The sequence below is a fragment of the Podarcis raffonei genome, chromosome 1, assembly GCF_027172205.1.
Source record: "Podarcis raffonei isolate rPodRaf1 chromosome 1, rPodRaf1.pri, whole genome shotgun sequence".
In the NCBI taxonomy this organism is placed as follows: Eukaryota; Metazoa; Chordata; class Lepidosauria; order Squamata; family Lacertidae; genus Podarcis; species Podarcis raffonei.
This window is the reverse complement of record NC_070602.1, coordinates 86,668,258-86,691,294: the sequence shown is the minus strand read 5'-3', so window position 1 is coordinate 86,691,294 and position 23,037 is coordinate 86,668,258. Positions and strand designations below refer to the sequence as shown.

Below are 23,037 nucleotides of genomic sequence, written 5' to 3'. Positions count from 1 at the left end.
GAAAACACGACCAGAGAGAGGAAGTAGCTCAAATTGGTCACACAGCTTGGCTTTTAATAGGATTTTCCTCCCCTAGTAGAAGTAAAAGGATCATATTCAATAAATCTCTCATTATGTATGGGCTAGTATCACATCTATAGTACAAAACTCTCCATTGTTTATTGGAACAAATTATTACTCTGATTGCATTTTTCTACTGCATTTTTCAGTCCTTTTTCTTTTGCTAAACAAAATGGCAAAACTTGGGAGGTTAGAAAAAAAGAAGTTTTTGCATTTGAGTTTGGGACGGCAAGAGTCTTTTTCAGACTCTTGTTCTGTCTCCTGCCCTCCACCCCCTTTTGGATCATGTGAAATGTGACCTCAACATGAAGTACTGAACTCTCCAGTGTGAGTTTAGATAAGCTAGACACAGGCAACAGTCCCTAAGTGAGTTGGACATTGGTAGGATAGTGTGATGGGATGATGAGCTGCTTGTGCATAAAGTCCTAGTCCCTCAGAGTTTGGCTAAGTCCACAAACCTCTGTCTGTGACGGAGCTCCTTAAGCATGGCTCCGTCAGTCGCTTGTAGAATCAGACAGTGGGCGTTTACTGAACTTCTTCCAGCATAAAAGTTCCAGCATAAAACGCGTCTTCTGGACTCTCGGCGTGACAGTTTCCGGCGAGGAGTGGGTGTCCCTATGGGAGGTCCTGAAACCTCTCCACTATTTTCGCTGGAAGTGTCTCTGAGCCCTCCCTCCGACTCACTTTCCCTTGGAGCTCCTCCTCTCCCCCTGCTGGTTCCCTCCTCAGCTGATAAGTCTCTCTCAGCCTCTGTGAGCCCTTTCACCTCCTGTTTCTCCGATGGCAGTTCCCTGACAGATAGACTGCCATCATTGCTTGTGGTTACAGACTGCCATATGCTGAGGAACTGAAGTCAGGGTTGTTTCTGTGGTACCAGTTGATGGAGCCATTCATGCAATGCTAAGCATGGTTTTGACAGCACTGATAACAGATTGAAAGCAAATCTGTCTGAATCAAGGGTCACTCCCCACTCCCTGAAACAGATGGATGCACCAACTGAGTGGGAAATGGGCATGTGCAGATGTATGCAGCCTGCTGCTGCATATAACTTTTCAACCAGGTCTGGGTTTTTTTTGAGGGGGGGGGATACAACCAGACATTCTCAAATATTATTTAAACACGTTCTCTGTTTTATTTTTAAAGTAACATTTCCCAGTGTAAATGAAGTGGAAGTTGACATGTTTGTATTTCATTTCTTTAGGTAAACACTTGAAAAAATCCACGGAACTTCAAGACTTCTTGCGCAACAAAGAATTCAACGAAGATGGTTTCTCTCAAGATTTCCTCAGAGACTTTAAGAATCTTGTGCTACGTTCCCTGATGGTTGTCTGGAGAAGTCAAAGATGACTTGGCATGGCAGTGGCACGCCCCTCCTTTGGGAATCAAGGGCCATGTGGGCTGGTGTGTATTATCTGTGCTATTTTCGTGGCTAAGAATGGGCTTTGCTGTTTATTCAGAAATGTAGCGGGCATGTCTATAATGACATGTGGAAACTGGAGTCATGACACTTCATGGGAACGATGGGGAAACTCAACACTTGCATAACATAAAAGCCAAGCTGGACCCTTTGCCTAAAATAAAAACATTTTCTGGAAACAGATTTGGCCTATTACATCTCTCTTGGTCTGATGATTTCTGCTTTAAAGCCTTTTGGATCTCAAAGTTAGGACCAATATGGAAGTTCAGACCAACTCTCCATCTGATCACTCCTCTCAGTTATGTGAACCACTTTGATCCAAGATAAATTAGGCCAAAGAACCATTCATACATGTCTGTAAGCTTTGGATAATCTAGCCACTATCAGAAGGGCCTCTGTCCTTTGTAATGGTCTAACACTGAACCTGAAGTTGAAAAACAAGACTTACTTTGCAGCACCACCACTGTCTGACTTAGTCCACCTGAGGAGATAAGAACAGCCTTTGGTTAATTTTCACCAGGGCAGGAATCCACAATAATACTAAGGTCCAACCTGTACAGTGGAGTAATTAAAGTGGGGTATGGGGGTAGGGAAGACTGGTAAAGTAACACTTTGACTGAATTGGTGGCTAATCACTTGACCCCTTTCTTCCCTGTTTAAAGTAACAAATAAGTACAGCCAAGAAAGGGGCGTGGGCTCCATCTACCTCCTACTATTATGAGAAACCCCTCTTCCTTATCCCCTTCTTCTGAGAAACGGTCTGTTGCCAGAATATATTAAGATCTTCAAAAGTGTTGAAATTATGAGCTGTTGGGAAAATGTCTCTGAAATACAAGCTGCTCCAGTGCCTCCAGTGCTGCTCCAGTGCCTCCACTATTGAACAGCTTTCATAAACAACAATGGGCTATGGTGTGATTTTTGCAGGCCCTTCTAGTCAGTCTTCTGGAATCTCATGTCAAAATATTTATGCCAATCAAAGCCCCTGAAACTAGCAGGGATATGATATAGCTAAATGGTACAGCATCTGCTTCACATGCAAAAGATCCCAAGTCCAATCCCTGGCATCCCAGGTAGGGATGGGAATGTCCCCTGTCTGAAGCCCTGGATAGCAGTTGCCAGTCAGCATAGACAATCCTGGCCTAGTTGGACCAATAGTTGGACTCGGTATAAAGCAGCTTTCTGTGTTCCCATGATGCTTCCCTACTGTCTAAAGCAAATGGTTCACTGAAGTTCAGTTTGTCACCTTTGCTCCTCACGTAGTTCCTTATAAAGGATAATCAAGTGTGTGAGGCATCTAGAAATCTCACTTACTATTGACAATTTCCTGTGTTTTGGAAGTTAAGGAAGTCCACCTTGCTGCAGTGTCACAGAAGAACAGAAGTTTAATTGCATAGATTTCTGCTCTCAGTGAGTAGAGCACGAGACTCTTACTCTCAGGGTCATGGGTTTAAAAGATTCTTGCATTGCAGGGGGTTGGACTGGATGAGCCTCATGGTCCCTTCCAACTCTACAATTATAGAATTCTATGTGGAAAATGGAGTCTGCAAGAACTTTGGATTTTCTGAGAAGCAAAGGAAGGGAATGAAGGGTTCTGCCATCTCCTATATTTCGCTTTGTTCAGCTATGGTTTAGTGCTCCTTAAATAGGTTCTTTGTCTGATATAAATTAGGAGTTCCTTTATGGATATGATCCTGTTCTGTGAAACTGCCTGTTCCTTAAGATATGCAAACCAGGCACTGTTCAAGGTACAGTCACATGCAGAGGTGACAGGGCTTTTTTCTTTTTCTTTAGTGATACTCAGCTGGTGCCTATTCTGTTAGATTTTCAGAGCCAGGCTCTTGAACTTTAATGGATGGTGTATTTTACTCTTGCCTTCTCTGGTTTATTGCTCTTTTCACTGTTTATTTTTATTTTTTTTAAAATACTGCCCAAATGTTGAGTTTTAGCTGCTTCTTATTAGGCACCTTGCAAGCTTACACTGGAAAGCAACAGTAAAAGTCTTTAAATAAATAAATAACGCGGGATAGAAAACAGAAAGTCATTTTCCCCACCCCATCTTTGCTATGATATATCTGCCTATGAGTACTTTTTTGATTTGAGTCTCTTTAATCACAATAAAATGAAAACCCTGCCACTTACTTTCTCTCCTGTGGGTCCACATCACAGAAGGTGACACTGATGATGGGGTAATGTCGTCTGAAGAACAGTCTGAAACAGAAATATGAACATGAGTAAGTGACATAGTTAAGAGAAATGATAGTGGATGAATGCTTCTGGGCCCATCCATACAAATGGCCAAACAACCCCAAGGTAATCAGTACCATCCTATTACATGAGCTCTGCATCAGTCATTTACAAGGCTAATGGAACACTGGCCAGCGGGGATGTATTAAATGCAAAAATATCCTGAGCTTTACTTGATGCCTACTAGCCAATTACGACAAAACAGAAGTTTGAAATGGGGTATTATACCAGTGCCACTGCTGAGGGCCTTATTTATGAAGCAGAGAGTAACTTGGGGAACTTCTCACTAACACAACCAGATAATGGGTGTGAAAAAACAGTCTTCATTTCGAAGCCCACAGATCATCCTGAGTCCCAGACCATATTTGGCTCTTACTTCCTCTGGTTGTCTGTTAAGGTGATTCCTTGCGTTGAGACTTTGAAATGGACAATAGTAGCAGATGGTGGGGTGTCAGCGGCCAGTGTCTCAGTGATAGCTTTGGCAATGGCCTGTGGCCCTGTTAATGATTCCATCTCCACCGAGTTGATAAAGAGCACATTGCAGGCTGGAGGGGGAAAAAACAGTGGCACACACATCAGTGGGATGGCACAATGCAGGATACACAAAGGCTAAAGCAAGCTCAATCCTGCTGCTGCCTGGACTATAATGAGGATAACTTATATTTGCAGTCTATTTGCTGCCTGCTCATAAGAGCTTTCCCCAATGACTGTGGACTATGCTAGGGAATGTGGATCTGTATCTGACTGACTTTTTGCAAGAAGTCAAACAAGTTTACCATTTCAGTAATTGGAGAGCCTAGAGTCTGTTGCTCCCAATGGCAGAAACCACAATCAAAAGTTGAGAAGTGATTAAGCTACATCAATATGCAGTATAATTCCCCCAATTTATGCAATATCCAAGTGCTGTTTATCTCAGAAGCGGCAAAGTTGCACATAGACCAGTTTAAGCAGCCTAGCTGTGTGCAGGGTTGCACCAAATCAACTTTATCTGCACACTCCAGCAATCCCCCCATTGGCCACTTTCAAATGCCGTGGACCAATTGTTCAACTACAACCTTCGCTGATGACTGGCAAATTGCTGGCTGTGACTTTGACAAGATCTGGAGACCCATGGCTTAGTCAAGCCTACCATAAACCCTTCCATTGCCCACAGTCTTTATTCCAGTTCCTTATCTTGCTGGGACCACTGTAATCTTGGAAAGAAATAAGCTAGTCAGAGCTTTTCTCCTGATGGCTAATTTCCATGCAAAGCTTCTACTGGTCAAAATGAGCCAATAATATCAACACTATGTGCGCTAACACAATCTCCTAATAACACTAAGGACAACTGCTTTGTTTTCATATGATAACAACAACAAAACAAAAACAGGAAAATTATAGAAAGCTGAGTTTAGTTTTGCCCAGGCAACTGACAGCCAGTCATAAATGCTTGCTGGTATCTCTGTGATAGTGTATGAAGAACTTGACTGATAGTTAAAGCTGGTAAGAAAAACCCAGCAAAATTGTTTTAAACTGAAATTTCAAAAGCAAATTTTAAAATTTAAAATTAAATATTTTAAAATTACAGTGAAATTACAATAGCACATTACAAGACCTTAAAACATTATGCAATTATGAATGCTCACAGGGTACCTGTAATGCTCAGGCAAAAACGTTATCAGTTTTAACTTGAAACTCTAACTAGCAAAATGCAGAAGGTCACTGCTATCTAAAGCCCAATTACTTATGTAAAAGTTCCATTGAAACCTCTCTTGGAAGAGAAGGCTGATTTTGCGCTGCTCCAGGTACAAGGAACTGCAGGGCTTAAAATGTATGATGAAGGAACAAAAGGGCCATGTATGTGCATACAGAGTTTGAGTACTACCAAGTTAAGTAGAAAGAATATTTTTAAATATTTTCATGCAGTGCTGCTCAGTAAATTCCAGAGACTGTATTCAATGGAGCTTTATTCCCAGACAAGGTTGGGGAGGTTTCATTTCAGTAAAAGGGTTCCAAACTGGTTGAAATGTTTCCCCTTTCTATCTGAGCTACTCACCTGCTCCCTGTTTGAGCAAGTCTGTTGCTGAGTTGCTCGATGTGGTTGTCTCTTTTGTTTCATCCATGGGATCTTAAAAAAAAAAAAAAGGAAGGGAAGTTTTTGGCCATCAGCAAGAGCTCTTTCTAAGACCACATGCTCAAGTCCATTTAACACATTCATGTTACCTTGCTGTACCCACAACTGAAGTGTCACAAGGGGTACAGGTTGACTTCCCCTTAACAATTCTAGCAATACATTTTTATGTATGGAGAAAAGATTCTCTCTCATCTTCATATTTTTGTAAACAGAACCAGCAGGAGGTAGCCCTTAAAAGTCAACTAAATTAAGGCAGGAAGGATTATCTTGAATTCATGAAAAATGAACATACAGTCAGTGCCTTTTACAGAGTTTGTCCCTCTGCATGACTCCCAGGGGACAATCACACACCAACAGAGATAGAGAAATACAGTGTTGTTGCTCGCTAATCTCACTTCTACCTAAATTGCTTTCAGTGAAACATGTTGGCGACAGAATCTGTTATGTTTATGCAAGGTCCTTATGATTCCTTATCCTTTATAAAATTGAACATTCTCTTTTCTCCCGCTCCCTCAGTGTAAGCCTAGGGATGGGGGGGGGGGAATCTTGGATTTCAAAGTGGACTCACCTGATTTGATCTGTATCACATCATGAGTCCACTTTAAAATCTGCAATATGGCAGATTTCTTTATTAGATAGACCAAGGTTTCCAGTGCTGCCTCCGCCCCCTCCCAATTTTAAAAATCCTTTCCCAAAGATCCAGAGAGTCTTCCAGCCACACACAGTATGAGAAGCTACTGTGCAGTGGGTTCTTGCCATTACACACTTTTGAATAGATATGGGGAACAAGTCCCACAGGGAGCAACTGAACTTGAGGCTATTCCATTGCTCTCAGGGGAGATTTTACAGCAAAAGCATGGCTGCCCCCAAGTAAACACTTATATTTATTAAATATAAGCATTCTCCTGCGCCCTTCATGTAAGTTGTGCATTTATGACTCTTGTAATCGTCTGATTCAAGGCTCCTGTCTTCAGACGTATAGTATTTCAACCCTAAAGCTCTTAAGGCAGGTGGGTCTGCAGGGAAAGGTTCTAGAACTTCTAATCTGGTCATTTGTATCAAACCAGGAATACAAAAAAGTTACTCTTCTTTTGAGAGCTTTTGAACACACACACACTCCTGATGAATAAACAGTGGTGTTCTCTCCATATACTCTGCTCCTGATGCCCACAAGTGCTTTCCACCCTATGTACATGTTTTTACCTCGATCGGGAATGACCAGCTTGCAGGGCAAGGCCAGAGGCATGATGGAGTGCTGGTACACGAGAGCTGACAAGCAACCTGGGCAAGAGAACAGGGAAATATGACAAAAGTTAAAGATACCCGATGGTGCAATTTGGTGGCACTCAGTTTCTGCTGCTACATTCTGATGTGATGCTATGTTTACCCTCAGTGATTTCTATACAATGCACCAAATGAATTGGATACATAGCTGTCTAAATACCTGAATGTCCAGGGTCAAATTCTGAAACCTGTTGCTCAGATTACTTTTGATTCTATGAGACATGCTCTCTCTATATATATAATTTGCAAAAGCTTATTGTATATAATAAAAAATTAATCAATCAAGACAGCACAAGTTATTATTAAGAAACATATATCAATAAAATTATCATTATGCATCTTGGTTTCTGTTATATCCATTTCTCCCTAGTGCCAGAAGTCCTCGAAATATATATAATATTGTTGTTTTTTCACCACAGCCTCCACAAGAGGGCAGAATTGGGCAGAACATTTATCTTCAATAAAACACAAGAGAATGGGATGGGACCAGGCAGTTCTATTTATGAAAAGCAGAGGGCAGGAAAGGTTTACACAAAGTATTTCTAATTCATTTTTAAAGTAGGCACTTACCAAAATTTGGTTCATTGGGGCATCCTTTTAGTTTCACACCTTTAGGGCTGGTTTCTATCAGGAAGTGCCTAACCAGCTCATTGGTGAGATCTCCTGTTGGGACAAATCAGGATTTCAGTGCAAGTTCTGAAAGCATCTTTCAAGTCATAACACTCTGATTTAGGATATGGTGGGCCATAAACTCATACCATGCTGCCCTTCACTGGCAAGCAAAAGGAAATTAGAACAATGTACCTTCTCAGTTATAGTGACTTTTTTACTCTACGCTAATGCTGATCAGAAGGTTGGCGGTTCGAATCCCCGTGACGGGTTGAGCTCCTGTTGCTCGGTCCCAGCTCCTGCCTACCTAGCAGTTCGAAAGCACCCCCAAAAGTGCAAGTAGATAAATAGGTACCGCTCCAGCGGGAACGTAAACAGCGTTTCCGTGCGCTGCTCTGGTTCACCAGAAGCAGCTTAGTCATGCTGGCCACATGACCCGGAAGCTGTACACCGGCTCCCCCCAGCCAGTAAAGCAAGATGAGCTCCACAACCCCAGAGTCAGTCACGACTGGACCTAATAATCAGGGGTCCCTTTACCTTTACCTTACATGCTAGAAATGGTCGTATATGAAGCAATGAAAGAAGGTTATCAGCATCACTATTTATGGCAGAAGAAACTCAAGGCCCTGACTTCACACAGAATTTTTGTTGTTATCGCCACAAGATGGCATAGCTGTGTGCAGTCTGGAGTAAGAATGTGTTTTCTAATGAACTAATCATATCAGTCACGCCCTGATTTCCCATGCCGCAGCTCAGTTCCTATTTAGAAAAGCTCTTGATAGGATACAAAATCTCAATCTCTGTTTCCTCACAAGACAAAACATTTAGAGCCTAGTCTGAAAACATGGGCTTGATATTAGCATAAGCCACAAACACTGAAAGTATGAAATATCATACCTGGCACAGAATTTGGCATCCAGGCATTCCCTTGGCAGGGGTATAACCGCCCAAATATATCCCATTTTCAGATGAACAGATACTGTCAGGGTTGAGAGTGATCTGCATTTTATGTGTTCCATTAGGGCTATGGGGGAGAGGGGAGGGATTACTAAAAGTGAAAGAAGGGGATACCTTTCTTGCTCTGTTGCAAAATACCAGGAGGCGGAGAAGCAACTTTCATGGCCAATCCATAGGCTCCTCGGAAGGAGTGGCTGTCTCGAATGATAAAAGCCCCAGGTTCCTTGTCTTTCAGCAGTGCAATGGCTGAGAAAGAAGAACATATCCCCTGTATGTAAATGGATCCAAGCAGTAATAGGCACTTACTGGACAAATGTTAAAGAAATCAACGTACATTAAATGTACAAGAAAAGGCTCTGAGGCCCAATTCACACAACTAGTCCTAGCAGTTCCCACCAACTATCCTCTCCATTGTAGCTACAGTACAAGGAATTTGCCCATCACAGCAGCAATAACCTTAGCACATGTTGAATTAGTTCCTGAACCTTTGACACATCTAATGCAGGATTTTCTAATCTACTTGTATACTTGAAGGCAAACATCCTTCTAAGATTTGATTAAGGCAAAAGTAAAACTGCAGAAGGAACAAGAAAGTCCTTGCCCAGGAGAATCTGATCTGAAACAGGGCCAGTCTCCATTCAGTAACAGTCACTTTACCCTTGCAAGGGGAGACATGAAGGAAATGAGGGGACATGTTCTTGGATTAAGGATGGATCTGCAGAGCTGAGCTGCCAAGTGCCTCAGCTGTTGAATGGGTGAGAGGAATTGCTGTTGACAGAAACATAAACAAAGTCTTTTAAAGGGGTCGCTCACAATTATCTGAGAGGTAGCTTATCAGCATTGGCTGGGGACAGAGGCACCTCATTCATCATTATAACATGGCTCGTGGCCAAAATTACAACCAACATGCTTGCAAGATCTCTAAGCCTCAACACCTTGACTACCCCAATATAGCATATACTTACTTGCACATCTTTGCATGTAAACATAAGCCGTCATAGGATGGAATTATTCTAAAAACCACTTCTATTATTTTCTTCTTAAAAATGTAAATTCACTACTGCACAGTACTAGTGAAGTCATTAACTCTCTGTCAGTGGGTGCCTCTCTTTTTTCAGTCCCTGTGACTCAATAGTACATGCATGTGCACATGTCAACAGAGGGATCCAAAGTGTGCACTTGTCACGTCTGTTGCAGACTCCCCTATTACACGTGTCAATAGTGGACCTGAACCATCTATTTTAGGAGGTGAGAAATTGCACAGAGGTGAGGATGAATTGTTAATCTGTGCTGGGCAAGAAACCGTACACTTCTGAAGCTGAAGGGATAGCACAAGCACCAGAAGGCTCTACATTTCAAGGCACTCTAAGTGGGGAAATGTCTTGCTCCAATTTCACATTACTGCTGGATCTTTCTACAGATCACTTTGCATTTCTCTTCCCACAGCCAGCGGTCAAGGTTAAAATCCACTTAGGCCTAAATGTTGCAATGCCAAGTACAGGTTCGCTGCCAAAAAGCCCCCGATCCTGTGCTCAGATTACTGAAATATGTGGTGTGGCTTCATTGCATTGTGTTTACCCTCATCCATGCTTTATATCATCAGCTGCTAATGGGAGAGAGAAGGGGAATGCACAGTGGGTTGTATCCAACTAAGTTTTACTCAAAGTAGACCATTGCATTAATAGTCCCAAGTCATGTTCATTGATTTCAGTGGGTCTACTTTAAGTAGAACTAGCAGCTGATATAACAGAGTATGATGACATCAAACTATATGTAGACATTTCGGTGAAAGAGGGGCACTGTTTTCAGTGGCAAGCATTTGATTGATATCACATCTAGCTGCTCCCTTATAGAACCAGCAGTTGGAGACTTCTAAGCAATGTCAGTCTGCACTGATCACACTTCAGTTGTCATTCGCTGGATTTCTAGCACAAATGTGATCTGTGAAAAATTTGAAGCTGTAATGTGGCACAGCAGATGAAACACACAGAGCCCAGCCTCTAAGGACCAAATTACACCTTACATTACTCACAACTTTTTATAAAATGTGCTTAAGCTGGCCACTCTTATTTTGAAGCAAAAGCAGCCATTCAGGGCCCCAGGTTGGGACATGTTCACTATCTTCCTATCCAGCTTGCCATTACTACAATTGTTTAAACAAGGTATGTGTTCTTGTTGTGGAGTGGATATTACCGAGAAAATTGTGAGAAATGTTTGGGCAAGCATCTGCTGGGGATACAGGCTATCCTGCCTTAGGATAAGGGTTAAGCTAGAAAGAAAGATCTGACCAAACTGCGGGAGGTAGTGGAGGACAGAGGTGCCTGGCGTGCTCTGGTCCATGGGGTCACGAAGAGTCGGACACGACTAAACGACTAAACAACAACAGAAAGAAAGATCCACTCCACTTTTAGGCTAGAAAAAGTCACTTTTATTATTCAGTCTATTTTAGTTGTTTGGGTCTTATAAAAGTCTCAGAGTCAACTCCTACTTCCCTTGAGATTAGAGAAGTTTTCCACTGTTTGGATTTAATTTAGGGGAAGGAAAGAAGCACAACTAAACTTTCCATTGCTGAGTATAGGAACAGGTAACATCTAATAGCTTTGGAAATGGCCATCACCACTTAAAATAGCCATCAGACACAACTGGCCACTGAGTGAATCAAAGCAGTGATGTACGGGTGAAAGGATATAGCCTTCAAAGGATTAAGCTACTTAATTGCACTTTATTTTTAATACTGTCAAACTGGCTAGGGTTCAAAGGAGAGAAACAAAGAAGGCTAGGTTTTTGGAATGCCAGTTCTATGAGGGAATGGTTGAAGGGACCAGGACTGTTTAGACTAAAGTTGTAAAGGTTTCTGAGGGGCAGTGAGGCAAGTCAAGCTATTTTTTTTTTCAAATATACATCTTAAAAAGCATCTATAAAGAGAATGTGTGTTCTAACAGGTTGAAGGCAAGAGGAATACTTGGTTACATTGGCACACGATAACTGTACCATCTACCACAGTCTAGGAGCTTGATACAGACCAAATCTGAAATATGTATCCAAGTTCCTCCTGCCACTGATGAAAATGATTCCATATACAAACGGCCTAACTATTCCTGTGGCAAGCTCTCTCATCTTGAGATAGTCTGGTCATCTGTATCATTTTGCCAAGTGGCAATGGGAATGTTATCATACTAGGTGCAGATGTTCTGTAAAATGGCCAATGTTAACTGCCCATGGCTAGTGCAGAACCACTGTGGTTAGCAATAGGAGTCCAAGAGGACGTACTTTAAGTTCTATCATAATGGAGGCTCCTGGAAGAGGAAAAATGTTCTGAAAGTGTTTGATTTGTCCTTGCAGATTTTGCAATTTCTTTGAATGCCAAGGACCAAAGCAATGGCTCGCCCACACTTCAGCTTGTAGTTAGCTGCTTTTCCCTGGGGGAAGCCCTGCTCTTTATCACAGAATCGGAGCAAACAGCAATTGGGTTTTCCACTGATTGACATTTGTTCCAATTCAGCAGTAAAGAGTGAGTTTTCCTGGGGAAAGCAGAAGAGCAAATGGAAAACTTCTCAGACCTGTGCATAGAAAGCACAGGACAAGCAGAAAACCTCTCAGATCTGTGCTTGGGACAAGCAGAGTGTGGACGAACCCCAAGTCACTCGAATGCTTGAGCGTATGACTGCCAAGTGCTGTCTGTTGAGCCACTCTGTTCTGCTAGGGCAGAGACCCACCTTGCTCCCTGGAGATCTCTGGTTTGTACCAGTACTTGGAGGTATCCTGGACAAACTTCACGTTAGCTCTGGTCTCAGGGCTGCTGTCTAAGAGACAAAGAAGGAATGAAAATGGGAGAACTCAAGGAAAGGAAATTTTATGGGGTCACATCAAGATAAGACAATTTTATTCCAAACAGATTAATCTGCAGTAATGCCCCATAGTACTTTTGTGATTACTAATAAGGAAAATAATGAAAACCCCACCCTGTAAAGCACCTTCTCAACTCTTGATAGTCTCTTTCAATTCTATATTTTTGAGGTTCTATCATTTTGTGATAAAGTCATGGCCCCCTAAACAATAGTTAAAACTCCAAGAAGTGTTAGAACTGAAGAGGTGCTTCCATATCTGATACCATGCTCAATGAAGAACAATACTTGTATTCAACCAAATGATGCCAAATATGGAGTATCACAAGCAAAAAAATGAGGAGAGCCTTGCACTCCAGGGTAGTGGTGCCTACATGACACACTACAAAACACTTACGGGATGCTGATCATTTCAGGACAATCCTTGATGATGATCAGATTCTCATCTATCAAGTACTGATAAGCAGGGTAAAATAGGAAGACTAAAGACCCAGAAATGCCCCCTCCCCAATTCCCATGATGCACACTACTCAAGTGAGAAGCAGCAAGAACTGAGATTTTACCTGGCATTGAGAACTTGGAGAAATCAGGGAGAGTATGATGGAAGGCCATGCCACTCCCACTGCTGGGACTGGACATGCCACTGGAGATGGGTGAAGAGGTCTTGCCATTCACTGTGGCGTAGTTAGGCAGGCTGTTTGACCGATCCCCTGATGACATCCTTCTCTTTTCAGGGAGCAGTGGTTGGGTTGGGGTGGGGCTTCCCTGCCGGTACACTGCTGAGTCAGGGGACGAGGAATGTGGGCTACTGACTCCATGGTAGTAGGCCGGGGAGACAGGAAAAGATGGGGTAGAGGGAGCCTGATAACCTGAGGCACTGCTTTGGCGGGACAGCGTTGGGCGCTTCTCCTCTGGAGCTGAGTATCCATATATGATATGCCGATCTAAGTTGGGACTTCCAGAGACCATGGATGTGCTGCCTCCCATTATGGGCTGCTGCCGAGTCAGGCTTGGACTCCCAGGTGATGCAACGAGGTTGCCGTACGGAGCCATTACGTGCCTGCTCATGCTCGGGCTTCCTGGAACGCCTCCCATGTTAGCGTTGACAGCTCTTCGCCCAAATCCTGGGCTAGGGGGAGTGTTGGTGGCTACCGTTCTGTGGAGGGAGTGGGGGCTTCCAGGCATGACATGGACCCCAACTGCATTGGCTTGGGATTGAGGCCTTGGGTGGCTATCTTGTTGAGTGTTGACTCGGCCATCAGGGAAGTCGGCACTCATATAGGCTGGAAGGCCCTGAGTTGATGTAGAGGTGTTTTGGTAGCTGCTGTTCGCCGACGGCCCCTGAGAAAGGTTGGTGGATTGGAAGCTGGACTCAGCTGATGGCTGGGATGAAATGGCTATGCTGGCATTGTTCTCTGATGGGTAGCTACCTATAGAGAACCTGGGGAAAGCAATGGGAGAGAGCAGAATCCGTTATTAACCTATTCCTGTAAGACATGATATAGAGCTGGAGGTAACAGGACTCTTAAGACTCAAGCACAGGAAGAACCCACCTTGTTCAAAAATCTTATCCAAAATTCTTGATTCTCCTAATTCCCCATGATCTCTTTATGAGGCTCTAAGTCACAGTGACCTAAAACAAACCAGCTGCCATATTCAGACTTTGATGTCCACTCAGATAAATGACTGCATTTATTTGCTCACAAGAATGTCCACATTCTTGAAACAAACTTTGAGTGGACTTGGGTCATTTCCGAATAGGCTGTCATTTTTGCTTCATCTTGTAAGTTCACAGTTTGCAATCCATTGTGTGATTCTATGCATGCAAAACATTCCGAAGGGGAAAATATTTCACAGGAAGCTGAGAATGTGACCTTTCTGTATGGACAAATGTTAATATGTGCATGTCAGCATGCTGTCCCCCTCCTCCCAAAAAAGCCAGTACTTACAACCTCTGTCCACAATCCTACTAAGAAAACAACAGCACTGTATTTAATAATAGAAATAGAGAAAGGCGTTTATACCAAGACAATTGGCTCATCTAGCTCAAAACTGATTTCATTTGCTAGCTGTGGATCTCCAGGATTTCAGACAAGAGGTATTCCCAGCCCTACCTGGAAATGCTGGGGATTGAACCTGAGACCTTCTGCAGGCAAAGTAGTTGCTCTACTAATGAGTGATGACACTGTTTAGTGCAGTCCATGGCAAACTTGTCCTTTGTAAGCTAGATCATTCAATGCATAGAATACATTAAAAGGAAATGTGTTTTTTTCTGAGGAAAAATGACTGTAAAGAGAGTAAGGTAACATACATATTCTGTGTGCATTGGTTTATTGTGGCATGAACTGTCATAAACAAGAGCACCTAGCATAGTAGAAAACATGAAAGTCTGGCCTGCAACCTGATAAAATAAATAAAATGATTTGGAGAGGCTACAGGTCAGCAATAGAGCTCATGTTTTGCATGCAGAAGGTTCCTGGTTCAATTCCCAGCACCTCCAAGTAGGATTGGAAAAGACCTCTGTGCTTTGAGCTACTGCCAGTCAGTTCAGACAGTGATGAGCAGCAAGAACCAATTTCTGAAAATATGATTAATATACCAATGGGCACCTCTTCTGTGATCACCTTCCTAAAAAAATGGCCCGCCCACCCCACAAGAAAAACTGGTGTCATACTCTATTTATCTTAGCTTTCTTTATTCCATCCACAATAAATCCTTCCAAGTTCACTTATATACGAGGTCGACAAATGACTATTAAGATAAACATCTCACCTATGCGTACAGAAACATCTTACCATCCACACGTAAGTGTACAAAGCTGTATATCTACACTGGAGGTGGGAAACCTTTTTCAAGTCAAGAGCCACATTCCCTCATGGATAACTGTGGGGGGGCCTTTTAAAGTCACTGTCATACATTCAGGCTTCTTGTATTTTGCCAACAACGATCATAGCCTCTTATCTCCTCCCAGCCTGGCTCTAATTCTGCCTGAGGTGGCAAGAAGCAATTATCACGGTGAGCAACCATGTGATCTGTCCAGTGATGTGACTTAAGGAAGTGGAAGAACCATCATAAAGTGCCTCTCCCCTATGATGTAGAAAACTGAAGTGGGGGAGTTTCTTTATTACGGAATACTTCTGCCTCTGGGCCCAATATAAACTCTGGCCACTAGCATGTGGCCCTCAACAGATCACTTTTGAGGTAATCTGGCCCTCAATAGGAAAAAAAAAGATTGCCCATCCCTGCTCAAATCCATGAGTGATACAAGAAAGGGCAGAAGAACCTATAATGACTGAACATGAAATCTCTGCAGCACAAATGCTTTCTTGATCAGTTGACACCAAAAGTATGAGCTGGAATGGCCCTGTGTCTTCTATTTGGGGAAAGCAGCCTCCCAAGATCATGCATCAAAGAGTCTATATATGTAAGCAAAAGGGCTGCAGTCCTATTGCTAGCTGTCACAGTGAAGTCCTGCATAGTTCAGCAGCATCTGCCATCATCAGCCTGTTGAGAATGGCAAACTACAGCTGTCTTTCCTTACCCATCCATGCTGTGCATTGGACTGCTGGCAGCGACAGGGCTTGGTGAAATGAAGGAGTTGGGGAAAGATCCATTCCTCACTGGTGTCTCAGTGTTATAGGCCTGCGGAGCCAGGGGTGCCTGGGGCTTCCCAACAGAACTGCCGCTGCCACCACTTGTTGCTGTACGGGCCACAGATTCCACATAGCTCCGGGGCTCTGAAATGAGGTGGAAAGAGAGAAGATGATGACTGAGGTGCCTCAAGTTGTGGGGCTTTTACAACCAATATTTCCAATTAGCATAATTTATTTTGAATATGTATACATTGCTTTGTATTGTAAGATAAACTCAAAGCAGGTTACAACTAAGCTCATAAAACACATACATCATGCTAGTAGCAGTCCAAATTACTAAAATCAAAGTTAAGCACCATCTTGGTCCCTAGAACAAATCAGAGTAATTTCTCCCCCTCCGGAAAACCAGAGAATGGAAGGGCCATTGGGGCCTTCTGCTTCATGATCTTACAATGCAAGGGCTGGATTCACATGGCCAAACTCTCCTGTGCACAATGCTATTGTTGAGGGAATGTAACAAATAACATGAACCATGCTGAGATAGAACTGCAGGGATCTGTGTTGGTATAGAGGCTTGATAAAAGTGCAGAACCTCCAAAATCACTGACATGTAGAGTTGCTGTGGCTGACCTGTGGGCACATCTTCCATGTCATTACAATATTGCACATGATAGCTGGTCAGGATGTACTGCATGCAGAAGAATGTCACTGCATACACTTGGTCTTAAGTAAATATCAATAATCTCTGACAGACTCTTGCACTGCAAATTCAGCTTTTCTCCTTCCTCATCCACCACCACCTTCTTAGATGTAAACCATGTAGGGCAACTTCCTCTGGGAACTTACATAATGAGGGATAGGGTGGAAATCATCCTGGATTTTTAATTACAACCTCTTACTATACAATTTAGTAGCATTTCCTCTTGTCCTACCCACAGTGACCTATATATATAGCATTTGTGAATGGGCATCTACTTCAATCTGCTCTTTCTTCTTAATGCTGAACACTGGGTTCCATCAGCTTCTTTACACACAACAACTGAGTTCCATATCCTTTAGTAACAACATTCCTCTCTTCTTGTGTGAGGCTAAAACTGGTGAGAGGGCCCCCTCCAGATTGGTGTTTTATTGTAGGTGCATTCTGCAATATGTTGGTGGCTTTATTCTGCTTTAGTTTCTTCTGCAATACTTCCCCAATGTCAACACATTATTGCTGTCTGGAGGAGCTATAGTGCAACAAAAGACGGACAAAAACAAACCAGAACATTTGTGGCATAAAATATTAAGAGATTTCAGCAGCAAGTTGCAGGATGTGCACTGACTGGAAATGAAACTGTGCGATCACTCCAAAAAATTGCAGGTGCAAATAGTATTATTACCTGCCTTTCACCAGCAGATCCCAGGGCGGGTTTTAAGAAGTTGAAAGCATGATTGTGTGTGACTTCTCCCAATAGCATCATGAGCACAGATCATTATGAATGTGTAATAAATAGGATCCTATTATTATTATATACGATACGATATATACGATATCTTTATTGTCATTGTACCATGCAGGACAATGAAATTGGAAAACTACATAAAACTACATAAAACTACATAAAAACTACATAAAACATTCAAAAACCCCTAAAAACTCTGAAACCCCATTTTAAAATACACTATACTATAGAGACCCCTTATGCTGCGTTTCGAACTAGAATTGCCTTTGCATAGAAACTGTTTCTCAGGCGGCTAGTCCTGGCCTTTATAACCCTATCCCTTCTTCCAGAAGGCAGAAGCTGAAAGAGATCATTTCCGGGGTCCGTACTATCCTGTGCTATCTCTGCCGCTTTCTTATGGCACCTGGCAGCATAGATTTGATCTAAGGTGGGAAGAGTGCACCCAATTATTCTCTCTGCAGTCTTTACAACCCTGGATAGCATTGTTTTTTCCCTGGCCGTGGAGCTCCTAAACCACACACACAGACCATAAGTTCATACGCTCTCCACAGTGCAATGGTAAAATGCCATCAACAGGTCCTTTGAGAGATTGTTTTTCCGGAGGATTCTCAGAAAATATAACCTCTGCTGTGCTCTCTTCACCAGGTCTTTGCTGTTTTCTCCCCAGGTTAGGTTGTCTCTCAACTCCGTTCCCAGAAATCGAAACACCGAGACCTGTTCCACGCACTTCCCCTCAATAATAAGTGGCTGAATATTCAATTTACATTTCCTAAAGTCCACAATGATCTCTTTTGTTTTCTTTAAGTTAAGGAGTAAGTTGTTTTTCCTGCACCACTCCCCCAACTGCTCAACTTCCTTCATTATTATTATTATTATTATTATTATTATTATTATTATTATTATTATTATTATCCTTCATCGGGGGATCACAGGAAGGTTTACAATATAAAAACACAAACTATATACGATAGTGGCAAACAATACTCCCCACCCCCAGTTTAAAAGGCCATATTATCACCACTTACTCACTTTCAAATCCATGTAGCCTCAGGGAATAGAAATGCTTATTCTACAGCTTACTGTCAAAACACTCACTTTCCTTCCAACAGGCTGTCAAACACCTTAATGCATGAAAGATGCCCCAAGATACACCAGAGGGGAAACCAGGAACAAAGTTGCAGCCGCTCCACAGTTGGGCAAGGTATACAAGGTAATCTTTAGGCAATCTTCTTCTGAGCCTTGTAATTGGTGGAGCAAAATGTATGTAAATGTATGTAAACAGGACTTTGAGATTACTTTTAACCCTTCTAATCTGGAAAACAGATAAACATGGGCCAAGTTTTATGAAGATGGAAGTTGGATTTCTAAACTGGCCAGACGAATCTGGTGGCCAAGCCCTATCTGTTGTGTCCAAAGCAGTGTTTGCCAGTTAACCAAGCCCACCAAGGCAGGAAGGAATGGAATGGAATGATGATAAAGAAGGCTGGTCTGCCCTCTTCATACTGAACATTCCACAAGGCAAAAGCCCAGAACAACAATCTTGACCGAACCAAGGACATTTGGCTGTCTTGGTACTGGGCTGAACTGCAGCCTCAAAAGACTTGCAAAACACATAATAGGCTGTTATGCTACTTAAAGTGATTTCATCTGTTATAGATAACACACTTCATGCACTCCTCCCTAACTAAAAATGGCATGGCTCTGTATCCAAAAGTTAACTTGAAAGGGGCTAATGGGAAGCTTCCTGAAAAAGCCAAGAATTTCTGTTAAATTGTGGGGAATCTCTTCCCCCCAAACCAGGAAGTTCAGGGATAAAGGACTGTAGAGTTGTTGTATCTCATGTCTTTGTCTTCTTCCACATATATAAGAATAAAGGGTGGGCTGCCTTTAGTTTAAGATATTGTCTCCCTTTGTGAATATTTTTTCCTTCTGCTGTATAATGTATCCCCCTCTGTTGCTGTAGTCTTGCTCACACTTCATAAAAGCCTACACATATGCTAAATTCTCAAGCCCAGCTGTGTGCAAATTATCTGAGTGATATTGAAAAATTAGCATTAACAAACCATTTGTAAATGCTAAACCTAGGAGAGAATGGAACTCTTGGATGACATGCAAGAATCACTTGGTAAAGTTCCAAGTCCTGTGCCATATCAAACAAAATCTAAAAATATCCTCTCTGTATTTATGTGAAGCAAGCAAACATTTTGTTCTGCTGTAGGAAATAAACAGGGAGAGTCTCAAGAGACACTCCTATGAGGCTGGGGGACATGAAACAACCATTTTGACGTCACAAATTACAATCTCCTATAGCCCATATTTCCAGATCCACACACACACACACACACACACACACACACACACACACCTTGCTAGAACTATGTTACAAGAGTCTAAGAGCCAAAAGAAGCAGTGGTAGATTAAAGAACATGAGGACTCTATGCAGACTTAACATACATTATTTCATGTATGGGAGCCATTACCAAGAAATCCCTGCTAATGATAGCTGCACCAAAGATCTCAACTGGTAGCACCATGAGCAGAGTGCCCACCCACCCATCACCCACCACCATTGCAGCAGTTCTCAAAGCACAGGTTGGTTTTATCAAGAGATGCATTCCTTGTTTGTATGATGCATATGGGGTTGGGGGGGAAACAAAATCTTCAATAAACTGTATATTAAAATAATAATTGCCTTAAGTAGAGGGTATTTTTTTGGGGGGGGGAATCTGAAACTGATTTAATGTATAAACTGAAAAGTGTGATCTGAAACTGATTTAATGCATAAACTGAAAAGTGTGATCTTAGGCTGTGTGCTTTTAGACTAACAGATTAGACTAACAAGAAGAGTGTACTGGGGAAGTGACAGCAGCCTTCCCAAACGCAATCTGAACTGCGCAAAACTACACATAACAAACAATTCCAAAGGTGAGACGATATTACAGAGACTACTGGGGTGGGGATGGGGATGAGCTTGCACTGACCAGCAGCGCAAACTGAATATTGCCTAACCAGCAAGGACTGGTAGTCCCTATAAACATCTTGCTCAAGTTTCATCTCTATTCTACCTAGAAAAAGCTGTACATCCTGTTCAGATAATGTTTTGGATTCCAATTGGGTTTGTTTGAGATATCTAAACATGTAGCAGCCCTCCAAAAGGCTATGGTTCACACCAGCTGGGTTCTGTCCCAAGCAGCATTTTAAACTTGTGAACTCTCTCTCCTGGCTTTTTGCTTATTTTCACTCCCTAAAGGTCAGTAGTAGCACATATTTTGGGAAGTACTGGAAATGCAGGACCTCTGCACAGTTATGGAGCAGTGCCTAAATGCTTACTGGGGTAGCAGGAGACAAGTATCTGGGGGTAGAGATGAGGAACATCCAGATGTTGCTGGACTCCAGCTCCCATCAGCCCCAGTCAGTGTGGCCAGTGGGTCAGGGATGGTGGGAGTTGGAGTCCAACAACATCTGGGGGGGTTACATGTTCTCCAGTCCTACATTAGGGGCAAACGGCACACAAAGTTGAGTTGTAATACAGTGCTTGCATCCCTGTTTTAATTTCTTTCTACAAAATGGGGCTGCAGAAGACCCATATTAAAGAAGGGGGCCTTTCAGTTTAACCATTTCCAGTTTACTCATGACTTTTGGAAAGCTGGTGGGTAAAATTTTCAACATATAACTATCAAAGATCAAAGGGTTAAAAGAACCACTCTCCCCCCGACATCTTACATGTGTTTTCTGCTGAGACTGCAGAATTTACAGCTTCATACAGTGCTTAACATCTCAGGGACTCAGTTTCATGAATAGTTTAGTTCTCACTTTGCAGCAATAGATTGTTGTTGCTGTAGTAGTTGTAGGCAGAAAGGAAACAAGATCACTAATTTGCTTGTGATGCAACAAAATGTTGCCTAAAAATGCTGCCTACAAGGATGTGACATACACCTGTAGCTCATACCTTCTCATACCTTCTCATACCTTCTCATACCTTCAAAAAGTTCTTTTGAGGTTCAAACCCAGCTCTGGGATATGGTGAGGTGCAAAATTTAACAAACAGACAAATGAAGAGCACTAAATATTATTCCAGCATCAACCCAGTCACTTCTGTATCAGAAGGAAAGAAGGAGAAAGGGAAGAAAGGAGAAGAGGAAAGGGATCCTCTGTGGCACTAAGTAATGTAGTATGTAAGTATGTAAGCATGACTAGAAGAAGCAAAATGCCTTTGCAAAATTCAGGCTTTACCTTTGTGGCAAATGTATACCTCTGGTCCCATGTCAACCTGAAAATGGTTAGCACCACCTGCCAGGTGAAGGTAGCATGAGGAGCAACCATGTAATTGTGTCTATGCCTCAAGGTTCCTGTTTTCATATGTCCACAGATTAGCCTGAGATTTGATTTATCTGGATTTTGTTCCCATGCTGGACAGATAACGTTTCTATCAGGCATCCAGCTGCAGTCCTATGCAGTTACTTGGAAAGATGCCCCCTTGAACTCAACAGGGATTACGTCTATGTATACTTGCATAGGAATGCACTGCTCATCTCACACGATATTCAGAAATGATACTCAGAATCGTAATTCACCGAGATTGATGCAATCTCCAAAAATGCCACCTCTGCCACCAGTAAATGTCAAAATAATGACACTTATAAATAGTTTGGCAGAAGTGGCTCAGGAAATCTGCTTTTTTTGCAAGAAATTCTAAAGGAGAAATGTCTTTGTATTAGCACACATGTATCAGGGAAGCTGGACCTATTGTTATTAGAAAAGTAAGCAACTCCTTGCTAATGTCTTTGCTCTCATTTATTTGCAGTTTCCATGTAAAGCAGCTCTAGGGCAATCTGTGGTGCAGCAAAATTCTGCGAGGGAAATGTTTTGGTCTTCAACTCTTCTGACCACACACAAGCCCAGCAGCTTCCTTGTGGCCACTGGGACTAACAGTGGCCTGCTGGCATATTGTTGTTTGCCAAATAGTTCATATAAAATGAAAACAATTCCCTCCTTACCTTCATCAGATTCAACTACTGTCTCCCCATCTAGTTCTGAGGGGCAAGCATGGAAGAAATAAGTGTTTGGGAAGGAAAAGATGGACAATGGCAAGGTAATGAAAATGGAGAGAAGGAGGAGACATACAAAGAAAAGAGAGAGAGAGAGATTAGCAGGATTTCTTATGTTAAGCAACTGTAAACATCAGAAGAGGTTGTTTCTGGTCTAAATCATGACCAATGTGAACCACCATAAACACCACAAATCTACGTTTAAGGTTCCCGAATGCCTGAAAAACATTATTAGGAACTGGCCTTTTTAAAAAGGAACTCTGTACCGCTCTTCAACCAACTCAGAGACCTAGCGCTTAGCCTGAGAGTCAGAAGAAAATGAAAAGAAAGAGCCTATTTAGTCTCTAAGATGGCACATATCTAGATTTTTACACTATGCCCCCTTTCAGCCAGGGGTTCATATTCTGCAGATAAAAGCAATAAAT

The 23,037-nt window shown here is 42.3% G+C and overlaps 1 protein-coding gene across 13 annotated transcripts in view; it reads right to left on the bottom strand.

The window, feature by feature from the left end:
• The window catches only part of TNS1 (tensin 1), a 315,520-nt gene that overhangs the window by 3,679 nt on the left and 288,804 nt on the right, over positions 1 to 23,037 (bottom strand). For 10 of the 13 annotated variants that reach the window (XM_053402387.1, XM_053402396.1, XM_053402441.1 and 7 more), the window contains 11 exons: positions 22,562 to 22,597; positions 16,071 to 16,266; positions 13,093 to 13,970; positions 12,401 to 12,487; positions 8,799 to 8,930; positions 7,689 to 7,781; positions 7,038 to 7,115; positions 5,757 to 5,828; positions 4,098 to 4,266; positions 3,617 to 3,685; positions 1,926 to 1,958 (listed from right to left, as the gene is read on the bottom strand). In XM_053402387.1, the coding sequence (XP_053258362.1) occupies positions 1,926 to 1,958; positions 3,617 to 3,685; positions 4,098 to 4,266; positions 5,757 to 5,828; positions 7,038 to 7,115; positions 7,689 to 7,781; positions 8,799 to 8,930; positions 12,401 to 12,487; positions 13,093 to 13,970; positions 16,071 to 16,266; positions 22,562 to 22,597 (1,843 nt within the window). The remainder of the gene's footprint in view (positions 1 to 1,925; positions 1,959 to 3,616; positions 3,686 to 4,097; positions 4,267 to 5,756; positions 5,829 to 7,037; positions 7,116 to 7,688; positions 7,782 to 8,798; positions 8,931 to 12,400; positions 12,488 to 13,092; positions 13,971 to 16,070; positions 16,267 to 22,561; positions 22,598 to 23,037) is intronic. The other 3 variants (XM_053402412.1, XM_053402464.1, XM_053402493.1) reach the window with 1 other exon arrangement.